Source organism: Oncorhynchus gorbuscha, linkage group LG15, assembly GCF_021184085.1.
Source record: "Oncorhynchus gorbuscha isolate QuinsamMale2020 ecotype Even-year linkage group LG15, OgorEven_v1.0, whole genome shotgun sequence".
In the NCBI taxonomy this organism is placed as follows: domain Eukaryota; kingdom Metazoa; phylum Chordata; class Actinopteri; order Salmoniformes; family Salmonidae; genus Oncorhynchus; species Oncorhynchus gorbuscha.
Window position 1 is genome coordinate 85,213,024 of NC_060187.1, and position 20,206 is coordinate 85,233,229.

Here is a 20,206-nt window from a genome sequence, read left to right on the forward strand (position 1 = left end):
TAAGAAAACCAATATGAGTTCACTATTTTGCTTACCTTCAGATAAACTCATGGGCCAAAAGGATTGACAGTAAAACCAGAGATAGGCTATATAGCTAAATCAAAAGCCTTGGCATGGCTTTGGTAAAACAATGCTTTTGACCAAACAAGAAGACCATTTGTGGTTATTTGCTGGCAGAATTCCATTAATCTGTTGAAAGTTCACAGATACAGCATCATACCTTTGGCGCAAAGTAATGGCCAGACAATCAACACAGCATCCTTGCTCTTTCACCAGCCCCTCCGGAATAGGCGTGTCGTACACGCCCATTTGTCTTTTTTACTCTTATCATTGGTCAAAGGAAACCGGCTGCTTGGATATGGAAGGAGAACATAAACTGTCAATCAAAATAGGGCGGGTTATGCTCTGTATGTAAAAATCGCTACGTTAGGTTAGTGAAAATGCCAGTCAGTCGAGTTAGTGTCGGTGACACGTCAAAAAAGGTTATTTCGGTATTCGATATTCAAATTCTCCCAGAGGATAGGGGACAGAAATTTGGACAAATGGAAGAAGAGGCCAGTGAACAGATGCGACCCCTCTTGACATCCGTAAGTAACAAGTCGTGGTCACGTTTTTTGTTTTGTTCACCTTTTTTTAAAGTTTCTGGAAATTACTTGTTAGCTTGGTGGCTAGCGGTTCATTTGAGGGCGCATTTCTCAAGAGAAAGGAATGGGTACGAAATGGGGGTGGGGGTTAATTTATGCTTTGCTACCAAGGCATATCGAGATGGAAGTGACAATAAACATGTAGTTAGCTAACTTACAATGGGAAACAACTGCATTGCTGTTACTTAATACGTGGTATAAACGTGAGAAAGGTCTGCACATACGTTTTCCTTTGTAACTGTTGTTGGGTACCATGTGTGTGCCAGGAAGTAGCCTATATGTCCCCGGTCTCTCTAGCGATGATTCAGAGGGTGTTGAAACTGAGAGGAAAACCTTTTATTGTTAAGAGGACATGTGCGCCCGCCCGGGGTGGTCAGAGGGTATCACCTCGTGGACTCCCAATGTTTCATGTCTCCCCCTCTCTACCCTAGCTACAGGACGTTTACTGTAGCTAAAACTTCTTATGGTACATTTCAATGATTAAATCCACAGTTTCATCACTATTGGATCCCTGATCCCTTATTTTATTGAAGATACTGAGTTCTCTTGAATAGCAGTTTACCATTGTGTCACACGGGGGTATTTCCCAGTTCTCCTCCTGACATTCGAGTTCAGCAGTGTCATATTCATTCATCGTTTTCTGTTGCAAAAAACGTTTTGCTAGTGTGCCCTAACGAATAAGACCCTGACGATTGTGCAGTTGGGAGAGATGGTAGTCCATATCCGGGCCAGAACTTTGTTGAGCTGACTGGACCACATATGCGATCCTCAAATGGATCATTGTCTGTGCCCTTCTTCTGTGGTCCTTCTGTAGCTCAGTTGGTAGAGCATGGCGCTTGTAACGCCAGTGTAGTGGGTTCGATCCCCGGGACCACCCATACGTAGAATGTATGCACACATGACTGTAAGTCGCTTTGGATAAAAGCGTCTGCTAAATGGCATATATTATTATTATTATTATTCTGTCCCCTCAATATCAAGGCTCAATATTTCCCAAACTCTGTCATGAGTCTGTCTGTCTGTGTGTGGTCATGAAGTTAACCTACCAAATACTATCTAGATTTACAGTTTTCTAACAGGGGACTAGTATTCCTTTAAGTCCTCTCCCTCTCGCTCAGCCTGTGTATGTTTATTGCTTGGCTGTATCACAAACTGATGTTGACATTCATAAAGCCTCTCATAGAACAACACATATAACATCTCCTTAACCTGTGTTTGCAACAGACCCTTTGGCGTTTATTCACAAACCCTCCAAAAACGCCATTAAAGTCCCTTATAGGCTTTGTTGAACAAACCAATGGCAGAGTTAGTTCCCACAGAAAGATGCAATTACCATTTTTCTAAGTACAGCCACATATGGGTTCTTTTTTTGGGGCTATAGCCCACCTGGTAACATAACCCCACTTGTACTAAGTAAGCCTAGGCCTAGATTATTTCACCTTTATTTAACCAGGTAGGCAAGTTGAGAACAAGTTCTCATTTACAATTGCGACCTGGCCAAGATAAAGCAAAGCGGTTCGACAGATACAACGACACAGAGTTACACATGGAGTAAAACAAACATACAGTCAATAATACAGTATAAACAAGTCTATATACAATGTGAGCAAATGAGGTGAGAAGGGAGGTAAAGGCAAAAAAGGCCATGGTGGCAAAGTAAATACAATATAGCAAGTAAAACACTGGAATGGTAGTTTTGCAATTATAGGGTCTGATGCAGAACAGGACCAGACTTGTTATAGACTTACAAATAGTAAACACTTGAGTAAAAAATACATTTTATTTTCACATACAAGGTGCAATTACAGTGAATTGTGTTATCAGGTTCAGCCATAGTAGTATGGCACCCCTGGAGCAAATGTAGGTTAAGTGCCTTGCTCAAGGGCACGTCCGACAGATTTTTCATCTTGTTGGCTCGGGTATTCGAACTCGCAAGCTTTTCGGTTGTGGGACCAACCCTCTAAACGCTAGGCTAGCTGAGTGCGTGTGGTGGAAAATTATAATCCCATTTCCAACACTTTGACATGTGAATGATGCAGCACCTTTCTTAGAGTATATATTCACCTGGTCTGAATATAGGATGCTATTGGTACAGTAGGCTGTTGTATGGGTGGCAGGTAGCCTAGTGGTTAGAGCGTTGGGCTAGTAACCGAAGGGTTGCTAGATTGAATTCCCAATAAAAATCTGTCATTCTGCCCCTGAACAAGGCAGTTAACCCACTGTTCCTAGGCTGTCATTGTAAATAAGAATTTGTTCTTAACTGACTTTCCTAGTTAAATGAAGGTTAAATAAAAAACATTGCAGACATAGATAGTAAAACAACGCTGTAGAGTACAGGTAGTTGGTGAATAAGTATAGAAATCCACTGTGTTCTGCCTTCATGGTGATGCTTTCTGATTATGTTTTGTGGGATGCTTCCTGGCTGTGTAGACTCTGGAGCGTCAAATCTTTCTTATTGCGTGTGGACCCTGACCTCTAAACAAAACACAATAACATGACAGTGTGTAGGGCATGGTGATTGTCTTTAAAGTTTGAAGTTCTGAATTCTGTCACGTGTAAGACAAGGTTCCATTACAGACACTGTCTGGACTAGACATTGAATTATCAGACTAACTCTGAGATTTGAAGTAGTCCATCTCTTGACATTGTTAATATGCTGACTAGTTACTAGCTAATTACCAGGCACAAGGCTGATTTATTGTAGTGGGCATAATCTGTGAATGCTAATCCTATACTACAAAATTGACCCTTTACACCTCTGATTTGGGTCAAAGGTGTTGATGTAAATGGTTGGGTAAGTGGGCACATGTCTAGCCCTTTCTAAAGGGAGCTTTGACACCAGGAAGCATCATTGTGTCTGTCTGGAGACTCAGCAGCTCTGGTGCTGGCAGGGCTGAGCAGACAAAGGCAGGGGTAAAGCTGGCTGACTGACACAGGCACACACTGGGAACGTCAGAACTCACTCCCACACACTGGGACTGGTGGACACAGTCATGAGCTCAGCAGGTTGAGGCCTACCGCAGTCTGGTACCCTGGGCTCTGGGACTGGGACCTCTCCTTGCAGCTTGTGGCTGTTAACAGGATAATAGCAAGGACCTCCCCCCTCCTGGTTCAGCTACACTCCTGACTGCACTGGAGCTGCTCTATTCGTCACCATGAGAGAGAACAGCGAGCCAGAAGCCTACCATTTGTGCATAAACTGTCATAACATAGGCTACACGCTCAGTCACAGACAAGTCATATTAGGGGTCAAGTCCTCTGTACTGAACCATGAACCATTTGATAAGCATTTGTGTTCTTAGTCCACACTTCCATGTCAAGGAGCTAGCGAAATATGAATGAGTTCTTAGTCCTGTGTGGAAATGGAATGATCATGACATCACCTGTTTACCATTTGAACACTTTGTTTTCCAAGCCTTCCAAGTTCCAACCCCTTCTGTGATGACAGCCAGGGGTTCATGAACTTTGATTTCTTGTCCAGTCTTTTCTGCCTGAGAACTTTCAGGAAGGACACTAGAGCAGGGCTATCCAACCTTGTTCCTGGAGAGCTACCCTCCTGTAGGTTTTTGCTCCAACCCTGTTCCTGGAGGGCTACCCTCCTGTAGGTTTTTGCTCCAACCCTGTTCCTGGAGGGCTATCCTCCTGTAGGTTTTTGCTCCAACCCTGTTCCTGGAGGGCTACCCTCCTGTAGGTTTTTTTTCTCCAACCCCAGTTGTAACTAACCTGATTCCTCTTATCAACCAGCTAATTATTAGAATCTCAGGTGCGCTAGATTAGGGTTGGAGAGCCCTGCTTTAGAGAACTTAACTGAGACTAATCGAAACCAAACATTAGTCTACTAAAAGGTCATTTGTGAAAAAAAAATAAAAAGCTTTTTCAGAAAAGTGAATGCACAGAATGATTTCTACAATTCCATCTATCTTATCAGATGTAAATTGGCTCTAATGGAATTTCTCTGACTCACACAGACGTGCCTCATTCAGGATGTCGCTATGATCGGAGGCCCCTTGACCTGTTATTACACTGTAGTAGAGGGCTGAAGGGGTCATGTTTGTCTTTTCAAGGTCTATTGAGTTACGTCTGGTGTATTAAGGTTAGGCTATGTTTCCCACGGTGGAGGCTGATCTCCATCTGTCTCATTTGGTTTTTCATCTGACTGTTTTCACTTCCCTGTTGAGTACAGTGAGTCATGCAAATGAGTCTTACTGACTTCCCTCTCTCGCAGACGGCATACAAACACTTAGAACAGAGTGGGAGATCGGTAGCAATTGTATGGTTTTCTGTACGACTCATCAGCAAGTTACCGAACCTGCTAGAAGATGATTCACAGTATTTCTATTTTAATCCCTTTTTTTGATGCGTTGGCAGTGTTTAGACAGGCAGCTAATTCTGACCTTTTTTTTCACTAATTTGTCTTTTGACTAATCAGATCACCTCTGAAAACATGTGAAAAGATCTGTGATCGGTCAAAAGACCAAGAGCTGTTTCTGACTCTTTTTTTTTTCTGCATGGTGTTGAACATCTCCCTCACACATACTGTGTGTCTGCCGGTCGGTATGACCGTCCCTGCTATCAGGAACTGAATCATTTAAGCTATTGAGACTGGACCCTGAGGAACTCCATCCCCCTCCCCTCTCTCTTGTGCTTTCTCTCCCTTTGACTTCCAAAGCACCCCTCTTTTCATCTACCTCTTTTTAATGGCCAACCCCCACCTTTATCTCTCCCTCTTTCTGGTGTGCCAGACCGACAGCGATTGGTTGACGGGGGACATTAGTAAATCATAGAACCTGACTGGATTGGTTGCTGAGCGAGCAGCCGGTTAAGTGTGCATCGGTCTGTCCCTTTTTTTCCATGCACCTCTCACTCTTTCTCCACCTCTTCTTCTTCGCACTTGTGGGATGGTCTTTGGGAGATACATGGCTATCTGGAGATGCATAGATTCTGAAACGCACTGTGGAAGCTTAAAACCTAGGATGCCCCAGTAAGAACAGAAGTTACCCTTCCTGCGGTGATTCTTCCCAGTTATGGAGAAGGGGGAAGGAGAGCATGTGCTGCAGACGGTAAGTCTGTTTACATCTGTGAGGAGAGATGAAGAGCAATCGGGGGAGACAGGAAGTAAGATGGGGAAGATTAACAAGAGGTTGGTGGCAGTAGTGTGAAACGGAAAATAGTTTCTATTCAGCGTTTGGTAGGTTTTGCTACATTCTTGAGTCTGTTTCACTACCTTTTTTTAAATTTCACATTTTATACTCTGTGTGTGTGTCCTCACAAGGATAGTAAAACAAGGACATTTTTTTCAGTCCCTATGAGGAAAAATACTAATTTAGGGTTAGGCATAGTGTTAAAGGTTAGTTAGGCATAGATTTAGGGCAAAAATGATTTTAGATGGGAATCAATTCTTTGATCCCCACAAGGATAGCAATACCAAACCTTGTGGCCTCAATGTATTACTTTATAGGTCTAGATTGCAATCTACAAGTAGCCAGGGGTTTTGTGGGTTCATGTTGCGTTTGTATCCATTTCTTTTCAGCTGGTTGTCCTAAAATGGAACAGGGGATTGAGTGAGAACAAGAGAAGCAGTTTGAGGAACTTGGTTGGTTTACTGACTAGCGTGATACACCACTTGTTTGACTGTGAATGGTTCAATGTGAGAGTTTGAGGATATTACAGTAGAGATGACAGGTTGTGTGTTTGTGCTCGCCATTTGTTCATATTCTGATATCTCAGATGGCTTGGTGGTGATGGGGTTTTTCTTTGCGTGCCTGTATATCATTATCCTGATCAAAACTAGGTTAAGTGGCGGGTTCAGATTAGGCATCAGGAGACTGTCATCAGAAAATGGAAGGGATAAGGACACCTAGTCAGTTGCACAACTGAATGCATTCAACCGAAATGTGTCTTCAGCATTTATCAGAGAGGTCAGGGGGGGCTGCCTTAATCAACGCCATGTCATCAGCGCCCGGGGAGCAGTTGTTGGTTAATTGCTTTGCTCAAGGGCAAAACAGCAGATTTTTTTCCCAGTTTGCTGGCTCAGGGATTCAAACCAGCAACCTTTCTGTTACTGGCCCAATGCTCTTAACCATCAGCGTAGCAGTAGAGTAGAACGACTTTCCTGTTTTCTTCTGCTGTTATTTTTATCAGAGGGGTTTAGACCTACAGTTTTGTGTATAGGCCTCTTCAGTGTAATTGCGATATGGGTGTGTGTAGGCCTATGAGTCGTATATCACCCAGGCCTACCCAGAGCGGATTAAGTGTCAGCAATAGCAGCACCGGTGGGTTGTAGCCTGGAGACAGAGCTAAAGAAAGCCCCATGGGTTGTCCTCCTGACTACTTAACTGAAACAGAATAGAGGGATGTTACAGGGGCCAGTATCTCATTCATAAGATGTTACATACACTTTATAATCTCTCATTCGTATGGCACTACATGCACTCATAATCTCTCATTCATAGGGCGCTACATTCTCTCATTCATAGGGTGCTACATACACTCATAATCTCTCATTCATAGGGCGCTACATTCTCTCATTCATAGGGCGCTACATTCTCTCATTCATAGGGCTACATACTCATAATCTCTCATTCATAGGGCGCTACATACACTCATAAGCTCTCATTCATAGGGCGCTACATTCTCTCATTCATAGGGCGCTACATACACTCATAAGCTCTCATTCATAGTGTGCTACATACACCTCTCAGCACGAGGGACTTTACATAACATACGGGGACCAATGGGCACTAAAGTGACATTCATAGCAGCACATCAAATTTGGTGTCAAGTGGAAGCTGAGCAATTTATTAAGGTATATATTAATTGTTTGGCCATTTTCCGTCCTGAAAATGTGGAATAGGCAAAGGATCTGATTTCTGGTGAAACAGATGGAAAATGGGTCTTAGAAAACATCTACCAGGAAGTCTTAAAAAGGTATTAAAATACTGTGTGTTGCATTCAAAAACTATTCAGACCCCTTGACTTTTTCCACATTTTGTTACATTACAGCCTTATTCTAAAATGGATTAAATATATATATTTGTATCATCAATTTACACACAATACTCCATAATGACAAAGCAAAAACAGTTTTTTTGAAGTTCTTGCAAATGTATTCAGACCCTTTGCTATGAGACTTGAAATTGAGCTCATGTGCATCCTGTTTCCATAATTTTTTTATTTAAATTTGATTTAACTAGGCATCATCCTTGATGTTTCTACAACTTGATTGGAGTCCACCTGTGGTAAATTCCATTGATTGGACATGATTTGGAAAGGCGTGCACACACCTGGTGTGTTTGCATACACACACACAGACAGAAGTATGTGGACACCCTTCAAATAAGTTGATTTGGCTATTTCAGCCACACCTGTTGCTGACGGGTGTATAAAATTGAGCACACAGCCATTAATTTCTCCATAGGCAAACATTGGCAATAGAATTGCCTTATTGAAGACCTCACTGACTTTCAACGTGGAACCGTCATAAGATGCCACCTTTCCAACAAGTCAGTTTGTTAAATTTTTGCCTTGCTAGAGCTGCCCTGGTCAACTGTAAGTGCTGTTATTGTGAAGTGGAAACGCCAAAGGAGCAACAATGTCTCAGCCGTGAAGTGGTAGGCCACACAAGCTCACAGAACGGGACCGCCGAGTGCTTAAGCACGTAGCGCATAAAAATCGTCTGTCCTCGTTTGCAGCAAACTGCTCTGGAAGCTCTTCCTCACGAGCTCTATGAAATTGGTTTCCATGGCCAAGCACGAGCTAGCATGATCCCATTGTAGCATGCATTTGCATATTTCCATTAGGGAGCGCCTCCTCTGAAGCACGTGTGTGCACAGACTCAATTTGACCTTGCACTCCAATACGATGCCATTTTTTATTACTTTGGCTTTGCGACAAGTCTATACAACTTAGTGCATTTTGTAACAGATTTTGGTTTTGGCAATAGAAAATGGTATTGTGATCGGATGTTTCATCAATGAGAACCTGCATACTGGCAGCCCAGTTTCACCTAGTTCCATCCTCTCCCACTACCTGCAACTGGACTTCCTCTCACTATCATTTGACGAGAAATGTTCTAAACGGATGCTTCAGCCTTATAGCCCCTGTGACATGTCTGTGTTTCTCCTTCTGTCTGTGCTGATGGTGTGTGGTGGTTGCAGTCATGTCTTTACACGCAGGGGAGAGCGCATACATTTGCACATCCATATAATGGAAGTAAATTTGCTCGTCCCATATAATGTGGTAACGATGAGTCTCCTGGGCTAGACTTTTCAGTGTATTTTTGCATTCCAGTTAAACATTTACCTGCTCTGCTGCAGTCTACCATTGAAGACTAGATGTGTAAATGTCATGCTATTTGTATTTGAACAATATGATTGTCTGTTCATTTCAAGCTCCAGCGAGTCAAAACTTCTCGAGTAGTCGGCGTCTTGATTAGTACATGAGTACATTTCTCTAACACTCACAAACCATGTGCATGAACCAATAACATTGGAGTTGATTCCTTCACACAGCACATGCATGCTCTCCAGAGCAAAAGAAGTGCCCATCAATCTACTTGCTGAGTTTATTTATTTTAAGGAAAGTGATTTACAAAAGTAAACCTTCAATAGTGAACATACTAGCGATACACTTGCCACTGTTGAGTCTGCAAAAAGGAAGTTACAAAAATACACCTAGCATTTGTCTTGGCTAGCCTACTGTCGACCTGTGGCGACATCTCTTCTGGAACATCTGTATTAAAGGGGTAGCGTCCTATTTTCAAATCTTCTCAATTACACTTCAGAAACAAATGCATGCAATTACTTCAATGCAATTATAAAGAATAGAGTAATGATTTGCATTGCTAAATTATACTACACCGCTTTTTAATACAGGTCTTAATAATCCCCAAAAGCCCAGTAATAATAATAATAATAGCTGAAATATAGAGAACATGCCAACCTATAGGCCCTGCATGACCTCAATGTATTGAACTACACCATGTCCAGGACAGTATATATTCTGTTCGGGACACTAATGTTTGACCAACAGGGAAAAAGTAAACGGCTGTTTACAGTGCTTTGATTGATGAACAGCAAGCTTGACTAGTTTATAAAAGGTGACGAATTAACTGATTTAAAGTTGATCTTGTTTATATCCCTGCCATTTATAAATCCTATAACAGTTCTATATCTATGGTATTGCATCGGGACAAGTCAACTAAACATCTTGTTTTTATTATCAATATGAAGTCCATTAGGACTTGCCAGGCAGTGACGTTTAAAGCGAGTGACTCGTCAGTATCCTAACAAATTGCATTGGTAAGAGAAGCTGCTCATTTGTCTCCCTAATTTGCATACTGGTATGCTTTTTTGAGATGTATGTTCAGATAAATTATGAAACATTAGATGGTGTATCCTCCTCACTGCAGGAACAATAGGCTAGTGGAGAAATGGCCTCACTCTAGTCCAAATGATAATAAAATCAAATGTATTAAATGGTTTTAAAAGTGAATGATACCTAAATGGTATTTTCTAAGATTCACTACAGGTCTATTCATTTGTGTCAACAATGGAGTCGTCGACTGCTGCTTTCCGCTGCCCATGTTTAACACCTGTTTCATTCTCCAATCATACCCGTATTGAAGATGGCTGTGAATTTTCTAAAAACCTGTTTTCGCTGTGTGTGTGTTAATATATAATCAACATTTGGAAAGTCGAGGGGTTTGAATACTTTCCGAATGCGCAGTATATCCACCAATCCCCCACATGTCAATTGCTAATGCTGACTAACCTTCACACAAAATACCCACCCCCAACAGACACCCATTAGTCACCCACACCAACCCCTCCTTACTAATAACTCTGCTTTTCTCCCATTTAGACTTAACAATCCTCCATAATACAGAGAACTACAGTAGAAGATGTAGCCTACTTCTAACACACCAACTATGACAACAAAACACAGACCATGTTTATGCCTAGCTCCAGTATATTTATTTTCCCATCATGGAGTCATGGAAAGATTTAGCAAAGGGGACTTACACTAGTTCCTTGTGCTGAGCTTGATGTTGTTGATGGGATTGGACTATGTAAATAGAACACACAGTGCATTTGGAAAATATTCAGACCCCTTCACTTTAGCCAGATTTTTTTACATTACAGCCCATCTAAGATGGTTTAAATCTTTAAAAAGATTCCTCAATCTATACACAATGCCCAATAATAACAAAGTGAAAACAGATTTTTAAAATGTTTGCAAATGTATTAAAAATATGAAGGATACCTTATTTACATAAATATTTAGACCCTTTGCTATGTGACTCAAAATTGAGCTCTGGTGCATCTTGTTTCCATTGATCATCCTTGAGATGTTTCTACAACTTGATTGGAGTCCACCTGTGGTAAATTCAATTGGTTGGACATGATTTGGAACGGCGCACACACACGTCTATATAAGGTCCCACAGATGACAGCGCATGTCAGAGCATAAACTAAGCAATGAGGTTGACGGAATTGTCCGTAGACCTCCGAGTCAGGATTGTATCGAGGCATAGATCTGAGGATGGGTACCAAAACATTTCTGCCGCATTGAAGGTCCCCAAGAACACAGTGGCCTCCATCATTCTTAAATGAAAGAATTTTGGAACCACCAAGACTCTTCCTAGAGCTGGCTGTTCAGCCAAACTGAGCAATCTAGGGAGAAGGGCCTTGGTCGGGGAGGTGACCACGAACCCGATGGTCAATCTGAAGGAGCTCTATAGAGTTCCTCTGTGGGGATAAGAGAACCTTCCAGAAGGACGGCCATCTCTGCAGCACTCCACCAATCAGGACTTTATGGTAGAGTGGCCAGATGGAAGCCACTCTTCAGTAAAAGGCACATAAAAGCCTGCCTAGAATTTGCCAAAAGTCACTTAAAGGACTTAAAGGAAACAAGATTCTCTGGTCTGATGAAATCAAGATGTGACGCTTGGCATTCAGGCCAAAGAGTTCAATCTGGATGAAACCAGGCACCCATCATCACCTGCGGTGAAGCGTGGTGGCAGCATCATCCTGTGGGGCTGTTTTCAAATCAAACAGACACCTACTAGTCAGGCTTATGGAGGTAATATGTACATGTAGGTATTGTTGAAGTTACTATGCATATATGATGAACAGAGTAGCAGAAGTGTAAAAAGAGGGGTTGGTGGGTGGTGGGACACAATGCAGATAGCCCGGTTAGCCAATGTGTGGGAGCCCTGGTTGGTTGGGCCAATTAGGTAGAATGTACATGAATGTATAGTTAAAGTGACTGCATATAAGATAAACAGAGTAGCAGCAGCGTAAAAGAGGGCCTGGGGGAGGCACACAATGCAAATAGTCCGGGTAACGGCAGGGACTGGGAAACTAGTTAGGATCGAGGGAAACTTACCTTACAAAAGCTTACCTTGGAAGAGTTCCATTGTTGGATAGCCAGCTAGCTAACATAGCTCCCGTCTTTGTTTGTTTGAGTAGGCTAAACTAGCTAACTGCATTCGCTAGCTAACAAAATGAAAATGCAACAAAATATAGCTAGCTTACACTCTCTTGCTTCTCCTTCATTTTTGAAGACATTCATTTGTTCAAATGTCAAACTACTGTCTTAATCTCTACTTGAGTCAACTGCTCACCTCCATTTTATGCACTGCTATGCTAGCAAGCTGTAGGCTATGCTTTCAGTTCTAAATTCTTTCTCTGATCCTTCAATTGGGTGAACAACATGTCAGATCATGCTGCTAGCGCTCTGATGGGTTGGAGGACGTCTTCCGGAAGCTGTCATAATTACTGTGCAAGAACCATGAGCCTCCTAGGTGTTGTATTGAAGTCAATGTACCCAGAGGAGGATGGAAGCTAGCTGTCCTCTGGCTACACAATGGTACTACCCCAGAGTGCTGTTGAGGCTACTGTAGCCCTTCATTCACGTCATTTTGTGACGTGACTACATTTAGTATAGTTTTATCTAAAAAGGATAACTTAATGTTTCACTTTTTATTCGATCTTGACCCAAAACGTATAGCAGGTGAATAGCGCGCTATTGTCATGCTTAAGTTCAAGGTCAGAATACTCATAGAAAAAAGTGCATTAAACAGGGAATTGCATTCCATTTGAATCGGGCCCTAACGGAATGACTGCAATTGAATTGGCTACAATGGAAATTCTTAGTAGTCGCAAACCAACTGTGGGTCACCTGCCAACTGTCCTCCCTTCCACTGGCATACTGTTATGTTAAGCTCATAACTTTTTTTTCTGTCACTTGGTGATCAAAGCACGAGTGTGGAAAAACAATCTGGACAACCTAACTCCCTCTCATTAATGCCACCTCTCCCAGCTCTTATTGACACCTACCCATAAGCCCCCCCCCTCCATTCAATGTAACCAGCCGTCTCACCCACTGCGGACCGATGTCAATGGATGTTGAAAAGTAGTTTTTAAAAATTTGGTCAGTCTGAATCAATCATATGTGTTTTACATGTTTATACAGTAGTGTACAATTTACTGTACTGAACTACACGGTGTACAAAACATTATGAACACCTGCTCTTTCCATGAGACTGACCAGGTGAATCCACGTGAAAGCTATGAACCCTTATTGATGTCACTTATTAAATCCACGTCAATCAGTGTAGAAGAAGAGGAGGAGAAGGGTTTAAATTTTGTTAAGCCTTGAGACAATTGAGACGTGGCTTGTGTATGTGTGCCATTGAGAGTGTGAATGGCCAAGACCAAATATTTAAGTGTCTTTGAATGGGGTATGGTAGTAGGTGTCAGGCGCACCAGTTTGTGTCAAGAACTGCAAGGTTGCTGGGTATTTCACGCTCAACAGTTTCATGTTTGTATTAACAATGGTCCACCACCCAAAGGACATCCAGCCAATTTGACACAACTGTGGGAAGCTTTGGAGTCAACAGGGGCCAGCATCCCTGTGGAACGCTTTGGACACCTCGTAGAGTCCATTCCCCAACGAACTGTTCTGAGGGCAAAAAGGGTGTGCAACTCAATATTATGAAGGTGTTCTTAATGTTGTGTACACTAAGGTGTGTATACTGTACTGAACTATGCTGTGCTGTAGTGTGATGGCCAAACTTAGCCGTCTATGATTTGTACAGATTTGGGCCGGACCAACCAAATTTGGTCTTGTTTGGGGGCAGAGTTTATTAGAATAATAGTGTGTACAGTAATACCTAAACATGCTAAGGAGGATACTACATGTTTCTACCTTTTGGGTACCTAATTAAGGATACATCACCATGAAGAGAATGGCAATTTATAATTCTACATTTCTGTATAGTATAGATCAGGGACTTGTGATGGCATTCTGTTGCCGGGTGTTATTCCACTTCACTTACTGTAGTTGAAACTCAATGTATCATTATAGCTGACAGCCCATTCTTTCTGCAAACATCTTTGAATGTTCATTCTGAGGGGATATTTAACGTGAGTTTCTGGAAAACGTGGTAAAAATAAAGATTTTACGGTCATTCTGTTAGCGACCATTTGCACTTTTTTTTTGCTCAATGTGTTTTTGTCAAATTGTCAGTGGAGATTAGGGATGTAATGGTACAGATATTCTTATCAAACCATTCGGTCCGCGTTGTGAACCCGAATCAATACATTATTTTTTTATTTATTAATAAGTACATTGAGTAAATCTGAGCTCAAATCGTTTCGGGCTCTTCCATTAAAACAACTAGAGCCTATATGCATGTTGTAATCAAAATTCTAATCTTAATTGGTACATTTCAAACTGTCCTTTTGTGAAGCGCAGCTGGGGACTAGTTCTGTATGATGAGTGGTGGGGTCAATTTAAACCTGAATCCTCCAGTTTGGGAACATTTTGGCTGTAAACGTTAAAGGTGAAATAATAATAAAAAGTTAACCGCATCTCACCACGCTCAACAAGAATAGCCTAGCTGCCAACACTTCATATGTTGACAAATGTATGCCTACATCACCCCAGTACACTGGAGCAAGACGGAAAAGGAAATAAACCACAACACAACATCGCTTCCCTTCTGTATTCAAGCAGCCCTTGGCAGCTGACTGACCAGGCTAAATAAATTAGAAGAGCCATAGGTAGGCTATGTTTATGTTGTCCTCGGTTTATAGCTGTGGATATGCACCCATTCTTGGTGTTTGAGAATGGGGGGTTTCAGCACCTTGTCCTCGACCCTTGTTGACCAACTTCCTTTTTTCCCCGCCTTTCTGCAAACTGGTAGGCCTAGTACCCTCTGTATAAGCAAGCCAAAGTTTTCAATGAATTGGCTAATGCATCGTGTGTTGCGCTTACTTAACAGTGACAGCCCATCACATTACCCCGGAAAGGGTGCTTATCTGGCACTAATGGAGGCAGTGACATGGTGCATTTTGTAACCAAGATGGAAGTGAGAATTTGCCACATACGACTGGGGGAAAATACACTTAAATGGCGCCGGACAAGAAGGCAGTCAAGGCCCCCAACATGTTTTTAATATATATTTTTTTATTTGCGTTTAACTTATTTATTTAAAAAAAATGTATTTTGTACATAATGTTGCATAATGTTGCTGTCTCTTATTACCGAAAATACCTTCTGGCCACCAGGACTGCGATTACTCAACACTGACTAGCAGAATCATTTTTGTCCTTTAACGAGTCTGACGATATATTGCTTTCTTGGGAACAGACCCAGATCCCCGTGATTTGTATGAAGAAGAATTCTGAGAATTCATAGGCGATCGAATAAACCCCCACTTCCTTCCATTCTGCTAGCAAATGTGCAATCTTTGGACAATAAAATGGATGACCTAAGCAGAAGATTAAACTACCAACGGGACATTCAAAACTGTAATATCTTATGCTTCACAGAGTCGTGGCTGAACGACGACACTATCAACATACAGCTGGCTGGTTAAAAGCTGCAGGATAGGACAGCGGCGTCTGGAAGACCAGGGGCGGCAGACTATTTTTTTGTAAATAACAGCTGGTGCACGATATCTAAGAAAGTCTCAAGCTATTGCTCGCCTGAGGTAGTATAGTCTATAGCTTATTATGAGATACTCTATCTACCTAGAGACTTTTCATCTGCATTTTTCGGAGCTGACATACCACCACAGTCAGAGGCTTTGAATGAGCTGTATTCCGCCATAAGCAAACAAGAGAACGCTCACCCAGACGTGGCGCTCCTAGTAGTCGGGGACTAAATTTCTCTACCAAATTTCTCTTAGCATATTAAATGTCCAACCAGAGGGAAAACAACTCTGGACCACCTTTACTACAGAGACCGAGACACAGACAAAGTTCGCTCTCCTTTTGGAAAATCTGACCATTATTCTATCATCCTGATTGCTGCTTACAAGCAAAAATTAAAGCCGGAAGCACCAGTGACTAGATCAATAAAAAAGTGGTCAGATGAAGCAGATGCTAAGCTACAGGACTGTTTTGCTAGCACAGACTGGAATATGTTCTGGGATTCCTCCGATGGCATTGAGTACCACATCAGTCATTGGCTTCATCAATAAGTGCATCGACGACGTTGTCCCGACAGTGACTGTACGTACATCCCAGAAGCCATGGATTACAGGGAACATCCGCACTGAGCTAAAGGGTAGAGCTGCCGCTTTCAAGGAGCGGGACTCTAATCCGGAAACTAAAAGAAATCCTGCTATGCCCTCCGACAAACCATCAAACAGGCAAAGTGTCAATATAGGACTATGATCGACTCGTACCTCACCGGGTCTGACGCTCGTCGGATGTGGCAGAGCTTGCAAACCATTAGACTACAAAGGGAGGCACAGCTGAGCGCTGCCCGGTGATACAAGCCTACCAGACGATAAATGTGAGTAAGACCTTTCAACAGGTCAACGTTCACAAGGCCGCAGGGCCAGACGGATTACCAGGATGTGTACTACACGCATGCGCTGATCAACTGGCAAGTGTCTTCACTGTCATTTTCAACCTCTCCCTGTCCGAGTCTGTAATACCAACATGTTTTAAGCATACCATCATAGTGCCTGTGCCCAAGAACGCTAAGGTAACCTGCCTAAATGACTACCGACCCATAGCACTCACATCTGTAGCCATGAAGTGCTTTGAAAGGCTGGTCATGGCTCACGTCAACACCATCATCCCAGAAACCCTACGCCCTCTCCAATTTGTATACCGCCCCTACAGAACCACAATCTCAATCTCTATTGCACTCAACATTGCAATTTCCCACCTGGACAAAAGGAACACCTATGTTAGAATGATATTCATTGACTGCAGCTCCGCGTTCAACACCATAGTGCCCTCAAAGCTCATCACTAAACTAAGGACTCTGGGACTAAACACCACCCTCTGCAACTCGATCCTGGACTTCCTGACGGGCCGCCCCCAGGTAGTAAGGGTAGGAAACAAGGATCAACATGGCGGATGTGCTAACACGGGCCCCTCACTGGTGCGTGCTCAGTCCCCTCCTGTACTCCCTGTTCAATCATGACTGCACGACTCCAACACCATCATTAAGTTTGCCCGATGACACAACAGTGGTAGGCCTGATAAACAAAGAGACTGCCTATAGGGAGGAGGTCAGAGACCTGGCTGTGTTGTGCCAGGACAACAACCTCTCCCTCAACGTGATCAAGACAAAGGAGATGATTGTGGACAACAGGAAAAACAGGACCGAGCACGCCCCCATTCTCAACGACGGTGCTGCAGTAGAGCAGGTTGAGAGATTCAAGTTCCTTGGTGTCCACGTCACCAACAAACTAACATGGTCCAAGCACACCAAGACAGTCGTGAAGAGGGCATGACTAAACCTATTCCCCCTCAGGAGACTGAAAAGATTTTGCATGGGTCCTCAGATCCTCAAAAGGTTCTACAGCTGCACCATCAAGAGCTGGTTGTAATCATTGCCTGGTATGGCAACGGCTCGGCCTCTGACCACAACGCACTACAGAGGGTAGTGCAAACGGTCCAGTACATCACTGAGGCCAAGCTCCCTGCCATCCAGGACTTATATACCAGGCAGTGTCAGAGAAAGTTCCTAAAAATGGTCAAAGACTCCAGCCACCCTAGTCATAGAACAGTCTATCTGCTAAAGCACGGAAAGTGGTACCGGAGCGCCAAGTCTAGCCCCAAGCCATAAGACTCCTCCACACCTAATCAAATGGCTATTTGCGTTGCCCCCTCTTTTACACCGCTGCTACACTCTGTTGTTATCATCTATGCATAGTCATTTTAATAACTCTACCTTCGTGTACATATTACCTCAACTAACCGTTGTCTCCGCACATTGACTCTGTACCGGTACCCCCCTGTATATAGTCTCGCTATTGTTGTTTTACTGCTGCTCTTTAATTACTTGTTACTTTTATTTCTTATTCTTCTTTTAAACTGCATTGTTGGTTAGGGACTCGTAAGTACGCATTTGTTCGGTGCATGTGACTAATAAAATTAGATTTGAATGGCCCTCCAACTGGTAATTACTAATGTGAAACTCGTCTTTAATCCGGAGCACCCACTTACATACATTTTTGTCATTTAGCAGGAGCTCTTATCCAGAGCAACTTACACTAGTTGACTCCATGCATTTTTCTCCCACATGGTGACCTCTGAAGTCACCCAGTAAGGACATGGCCTCTTAACAGCATTTTTGGCAGTTAAGTAGATTGCTTTTTATTTTTTTATAGTTTCATAATAGCCGTAGTTTATGGTTGACGCAGCTTGTTAGCCAACCAGCTTTCTCAACCAGTTCAAATGACATGAATGCATTCAGCTGGTATTTACAACATCACAACTGATAAATTCCCCACCTCCCACATGGTTACAAACGCAGCATCACAGTGGAAACGTGAGAGGCCCAACATAACAATCCTGTCACAAGAGACAATGCCAAGAACATTGTGAATGGCATTTCATTTTCCTGCTGTCCTGAAACCGATCCAAACCGTGACCCCCAAAACCACAATACATACCGAACCATGGGTTTGGTGAACTGTTACAGCCCTTATTGGAAATTGTTAAAAGTAGTCCTTGTGCATAGAGTTGTATGGTTTGTTTAACTTTACAATCAATTTAATTTTTTGGCATACTTTTAAAGTAACATCCGAGTCTGTGTCACTATTGCCGTGGCATTACCCAGACTTGTCAGCCCTCCAGACATTATTCCCAGAAGAATGCTCTGCTTCCTGGGCCCTCGCCCTCCCATGGATTGTCTGACTGTTTGTTTTGTGCCACCATGGAGCCTTTTTTTTTGTGCGTGAGATATTTAAAACCGTTGAAAAGAGTCGCCTGTCTTGATTATCAAAGCCATCTGTTTCCTTCTACATTGTGTTTATATAAAATAAAAATAAAATTTCTTTATTTAACCTTCATTTAGCTAGGCAAGTCAGTTAAGAACAAATTCTTATTTACAATGACTGCCTACCTCGGCCAAACCTGGACGATGCAGGGCCAATTGTGTGCCGTGCTATGGAACTCCCAATCACAGCCGGATGTGATGCAGCCTGTATTCGAACCAGGGACTACAGTGACTCCTCTTGCACTGCGATGCAGTGCCTTGGACGGCTCTGTGTTTGGAGGATGACAGATGTCAGCGTCGGGTCACAGGGCACTTGAGGACACTTTGGATTCTGACGGTAGCTCACTGTAGCTTATTGCTTTCACTTTCCTCCTAGGGTTGGATAGTATCCAGATATCCATACCTTCATGCCATGCCTGTGCCATCCCGGGATATATGGTATTACTGGTAGTGCACACAAGGGGCGTTATTTAAAAAATGTACGTAGAAAAAGACCCAAAACGTCACTTACCAGAATGCTATAAGTACTAAGGAATTCTTATAGAGGATGCTAGGTAAGTGCTAATGAGCGCATGCAAACATTTACTACTAGGACAGACAACCCAGCTCATAAAGTTATGCAAGTATCTCAAAACACAGTTTTCAGCATGCACAAAACAAATGTTAGGGAGCAGGGATCTTAATCCCGGAGGAGATGTTCTCTGCTGCTCTTACCAAGAAGCTTGATCTTGCAAGCTAACATGTTAGCCACTTAGTTAACATTAGCAAGTTAGCAACGCCCAGCTGGAGAGAATTTATTTGGCACACATTAGTTAACTTCATAGTTATATATTGCACCAGTCAGTTTGGTCACACCTACTCATTCCAGGGTTTTTCTTTATTTATACTATTTTCTACATTGTAGAATAATAGTGATGACAAGCTATGAAAAACATGTGGAATCATGTAGTAATCATGTAGTAACCAAAAAAAGTGTTAAACTAAATATATTTGAGATTCTTCAAATTAGCAACCCGTTGCTGTGATGACAGCTCTCCATATGTGTTATTTCATACCTGTGATGTCTTCTATTATTCTACAATGTAGAATAGTAAAAATAATGAAACATCCTTGAATGAGTAGTTGTCCAAACTTGTCTGGCGGGATGTGTTTAGGCTGATTGACAGACTCACTGTTTTATTTGACTGGCTCGCTGGTGTTACTTAGTTTACAGTGCCTTCAGAAAGTATTCAGACCCCTTTTTCAACGTTATGTTACAGCCTAATTCTAAAATGGATTAAATAGTTTTTTCCCTCATCTACACACAA

At 42.5% G+C, this 20,206-nt stretch overlaps 1 protein-coding gene across 2 annotated transcripts in view; it reads left to right on the forward strand.

The window, feature by feature from the left end:
• The first annotated feature begins 436 nt into the window (after positions 1-436).
• LOC123998326 (sodium bicarbonate cotransporter 3-like) overlaps positions 437-20,206 on the forward strand; it is a 79,359-nt gene continuing 59,589 nt past the window's right edge. Inside the window, exon 1 of one of the 2 annotated variants that reach the window (XM_046303445.1) lies at positions 437-587. In XM_046303445.1, coding sequence (XP_046159401.1) covers positions 441-587 — 147 coding nt within the window. In that variant the 5' untranslated portion in view covers positions 437-440. Of the gene's footprint in view, positions 588-4,927; positions 5,705-20,206 lie in introns of those variants that run through there. The other variant, XM_046303448.1, reaches the window with a different exon arrangement.